This window comes from Pelodiscus sinensis, chromosome 30 (assembly GCF_052426305.1).
Source record: "Pelodiscus sinensis isolate ZL-2025 chromosome 30, ASM5242630v1, whole genome shotgun sequence".
In the NCBI taxonomy this organism is placed as follows: domain Eukaryota; kingdom Metazoa; phylum Chordata; order Testudines; family Trionychidae; genus Pelodiscus; species Pelodiscus sinensis.
In genome coordinates this window covers 13,877,459-13,882,207 of record NC_143081.1, presented here as the reverse complement: position 1 = coordinate 13,882,207, position 4,749 = coordinate 13,877,459, and the positions used below count along the sequence as shown (strand labels likewise).

General features: G+C 45.4%; 1 protein-coding gene across 1 annotated transcript; it reads left to right on the top strand.

Annotated features, from left to right (window-relative positions):
- The first annotated feature begins 1,791 nt into the window (after positions 1-1,791).
- LOC142821306 (olfactory receptor 10A4-like) lies at positions 1,792-2,900 on the top strand. The gene is given in 2 exon segments (XM_075912170.2): positions 1,792-2,293; positions 2,296-2,900. Coding segments are annotated over 2 exon segments (1,107 nt in total).
- The last annotated feature ends 1,849 nt before the right edge of the window (positions 2,901-4,749 follow it).

The window sequence follows — 4,749 nt, the reverse complement described above, 5'->3', positions numbered from 1 at the left end:
TTCAGTGCACTGTGATTGTTGAGGGTGTTTCTGACTTCTCCCTCCTCTCGTCCTCTGTTCGCCAACCATGTCCTCTTCCTTTGCCTCTGAGAGGAAATGGTGCTTCTCGAGGTGGTTATTGGGTATGGGTCTGAACGTAGTCAGCTGGGTGGGGTCAGTGGGACCTCTTCTAATGAGGAGGTTTTGGGTCAGGATCCCAACATGACCTACAATCTGCACCTCGTCCCCATGGCTGTGTCTAGACTGGGAAGTTTTTCCGCAAAAGCATGTGCTTTTGCGGAAAAACTTGCCAGCTGTCTACACTGGCCACTTGAATTTCCACAAGAACACTGACTTCCTACTGTAAGAAATCAGTGCTTCTTGCGGAAATACTATGTTGCTCCTATTCAGGCAAAAGTCCTTTTGCGCAAAGCTTTTGCGCAAAAGGGCCAGTGTAGACAGCTCAGATTTGTTTTGCGCAAAAAAGTCCTGATCGCAAAAATGGCGATCGGGGCTTTTTTGTGCAAAAGTGCATCTAGATTGGCCACGGATGCTTTTGCCCAAAAAGTTCTTTTGCGGAAAAGCATCCGTGCAATCTAGACGCTCTTTTCCGCAAATGCTTTTAACGGAAAACTTTTCCGTTAAAAGCATTTGCGGAAAATCATGCCAGTCTAGACACAGCCCATGAGTTTAATGGTGACTCTTTTAGCTGAGTTTACCCCAACCCTTTCTCCACAGAATTTTATTCTTAGCTTCTGTCCTGTCCTCCTCTACATCGGCGGTGTGTCCTCATGCCATGAAGAGCTCTCTAAGTAAGTCATCCCTGCCAGTGGCACAAATCAATAGCGACTTTATTCTGCAAGGTGAATCAATTTCTCCAGTTATTTAGAGCCAGTTCACACGTCCACCAAAGTTTTTTTTTAATTAAAAATTCCTTCTGAAAACAAGGTTTTATCCAGATTCTATTTTTAGGAGCAAATTTTGTAATCAATCAAAACGTCTTGTGAATAAGGGTTTTGTCTTTCTTGATGATATTGATGAGAAAATGTGGACATTGATGTCAGTTTTCAATTTTCCATGCCATTTCATGGTATTTCTTGTGGCCTGCTCTGTGCGGCTATGTCTACACGGCACTGTTCTTTTGGAAAAAGCTACGTAAATTGTGGTTCATGTAGCTTTTTCCGCTTCTCTTCTTGGAAAAGGTTTTTGCGACATTTGGCCCGTCTACACTGGGCCAAATGTTGGGAAAAAAAACTTTTTTGGAATATCCCTTATTCCTTGTAAAACAAGGTTTACAGGGATGTCAAAAAAGCACGGCTACTCATCCAAATACAGTTTGGAAGATCAGACGTGTTCCCTGGACGCAGCAGTTTTTGCTCTTGAAACTTTTCATGCAGATTCAAGATCTAAGGAAATATTGGAAAACGTAGACTGTGCCACTAGATGGAAATTCTCACAATTTCTAGCTCTCTGTTCTATGATGCCTGGCTTCAAGACCCACATATGAACGATGCTCATGGTATGCAAAATGTGATATTGGTTATTGCTGGTTTTTATTTCAACTTGATATTTCACTGGCAGGCCCGTTGTTCTGATGTTACTGATGTTACTTGTGAACAAATAACCTTTTAGTAAAATGTCGTGCAAAGCATTTCCTCGTGCGGTGTAGGCTCCTCCCTTTTCTAAAATTCTTCCTCGCAAAGAGATAAGGTAAGGATCCTGCACTGCTGGGAATCAATATGGCTCTATCACCAAGGATCCATAGTGACCTGGCTTCACTGACATCAAAATGGTGACACTCATTTGCAGACAATGGTGACTAGGCCTGGTGACTTATTTGTTTGCAGAATAGCAGTAGGTCTAAGTCTGAAAGGTCCAACACATTACCGGTTTGATATTTCTCAGGCCATCTGCAGGGGCGACAGAGATGTACTCTATTCTGGGAGCGACCCTGGCGAGAACCAGACCATCGCCGATGGGTTCATCTTGGTGGGGTTTTCCTTCCTCAATGAGCTGCAAATCCTTCTGTTTCTTGTGCTGCTGGTCATCTACCTCATTGCCTTCATGGGGAACCTGCTAATTATTCTCCTGATAAAGCTGAACCCCTCCCTCCACACCCCCATGTATTTCTTCCTGGTCAACCTGTCCTTCCTGGAAATGTGTTTCACCACCAGCGTGTTCCCTCAGCTGCTGGCTCACCTCCTAGTGGAGGAAAAAACTATCTCCCCTCTGGGCTGTGCAGCCCAGATGGATGTCATTACCATCATGGGCCTTACAGAATGCTGCCTCCTTGCAGCCATGGCCTACAACCGCTACGTGCCATCTGCCACCCCTTGCACTACACGACCATCATGAGCGGCCGGGTGTGTGCACAGCTCGCGGGGGCTTCCTGGCTTATCGGGATCTCAATGGCATTGTCTCAGACCATGTGGCTCTTCAGCCTGCCCTTCTGCGGCTCCCACCGCATCCACCACTTCTTCTGTGACATCCCATCCATGGTGAAGATGGCCTGCACTGACACATCGAAAAACGAGATCATGCTATTGATCGTGTCGGTGATGTTCATCATGGGCCCTTTTTTGCTGATACTCCTGTCCTACATCTGCATTATCTCCACCATCCTCAGGCTGCCATTGGCAGAGGGGAGGCGTAAAACTTTCTCCACTTGCTCCTCCCACCTCACGGTGGTGGCCTTCTTCTATGGAACAGGCCTTTTCACCTACCTGGTGCCCAAATCTAGCTCCTTCCCAGAGAGGGATCTAATAATTTCCCTCGTTTACACCATTTTGATCCCAGTTTCGAACCCTGTTATATACAGTCTGAGAAACAAGGAGGTGAAGGGAGCTTTGAGAAAAACAGTAGAGAAGAGCATCTTTGCTCACCGCCGGATACATTGGAGAATGGAAAGTAGAGTTCATTAAAACAGAGGAATATGTGAAATGCAGCAACTTCTTAAAAAAATATTGGATGTCCCTCATTTTTGTCACTGATGTTTTGGCATTTGAAAAACATTGACCTTTTCTAAGCCTGTTGGGAAAACTGGACGAGAAACACTTCTTAGCAAAAATAACCTAAATGTTAAGGATACAATTTTTCATAAAAATGGGACTGAACCAATTTTAAACATCACTGAAAAATCAAGTGCAAATATTTAGTCTAGTAGTGTCCTGATTTGACATCTGCAGACTTTGAAATGTCATAGGGGGAAAAAAACGCACTAAAGGGGAATGATTTCATAAAATGGTCACCTCGGGATGTGCAAATTCTACAAATTGCAGCATAATTTTAATACAGGACAGACTTCAACGAGCGCCGCAGAAATGCCTATTTAGGCATCTCCATTTGCGGCTCTGGCAGTCCAGCACCACATTTTTGGTTTAGAGTCTTTTCCTTTCCTTTGTTTTTTTTTTCTGTTTATCCTCTCTTGATTGTGCAGAATCATTTTCAATAACATCCATCAGAACGTATCAGGGGCTTCCTATTGGGTCCATGGTAGTTTGCGCTGGTCAGAGGTACATGCGAGCAGCAAAGGGTGCAGAGGTTCATTGAATAAGTAGCCCGACGGGATGATTTTTGATCATCCAGGCAGAACTAACACCTGTTGGCTTGTGAGTCCAAGAAGCACTGTACCTCTTTATATGATATCTCTAAGGGTACAACAAGACTACAGGGTTTTCTGTTGACAAAGAGGGTCTAGACTACATCCAGTTCTGTCACCAAAGCAAACTGCTTTATTGACATGACAATGTAGATGCAAAGGACAGCGTAGATGCAATAACGCCTTCTGTCGACAAAAGGTGTTATTCCTCGTAGAATGAAGTTTACAGCTGTCGACAAAACTGCTGAGTTATGTCGACGTTATGTTGACAGAACTCAGCAGCAGTGTAGACGCAGGTATACTTTTCTTGACAAAAGTTCACTTTTATCGACAAAACCCTGTAGTCAAGACACACCCTAAAATACTAGCCGTGCCCCAAACTAATAGAATCTGTCAACATATAATGATATGTCACCATATATGCACATCTATCTATCTATCTATCTATCTATCTATCTATCTATCTATCTATCTATCTATCTATCTACAGCTGGTCCCCGACTTATGAACGGGTTACGTTCCAAACACCTGGTCGTAACTTGATTTGTTTGTAAGCTGGAAATGCATGCTTTTATATATAGCCATGCTGTTCGTATGTGCAGATGGTGCATTCGTAAGTCGGGGACCGGCTGTAATGGGATTAATTGGAGGTTGGTTGTAAGTACTGAAAGTCGATGCGTTCGTAAGTTGGGGACCGGCTGTATCTCCACACCCCTATCTATCTATCTATCTATCTTGCTAATGGGCCTGTCTCTGTGGAAAGTGGAGGGCATTGGTTGTGGCCGTGGTAGTGGCAGTGGCTGGCGCGGGGATGCATTTCACAGCCATGGGCCCCAGTGTCTATTGGAAACCCCATCGTGGCTTTTGGTCACTGCAGGCTCCTCCTGGCTCTGTGTGGCTCTGGCCCAGCCTCGCTGGCGGGAATCGGAGCCGAGAGGTGGCCGGCGCTGTGCCTGCGACACTGGGCAGGGTGGCTGGGGCCTTGTCTGTCGGTTGGCTGGTGAGAGAAGAGGCAAGGAGCCCATGGCTGAAGTTTGCCCAAGGGTTGAGCGTAAGGAAGTGGCTGTTTCCCTAGCGGTGCTGGACGGACCCCGGCACCAGGTCATTTCAAATATGCTCATTGCATTGTCGCTCCTTTACCATAGACCTACTAATCTGCTTGGAAGCCCTGT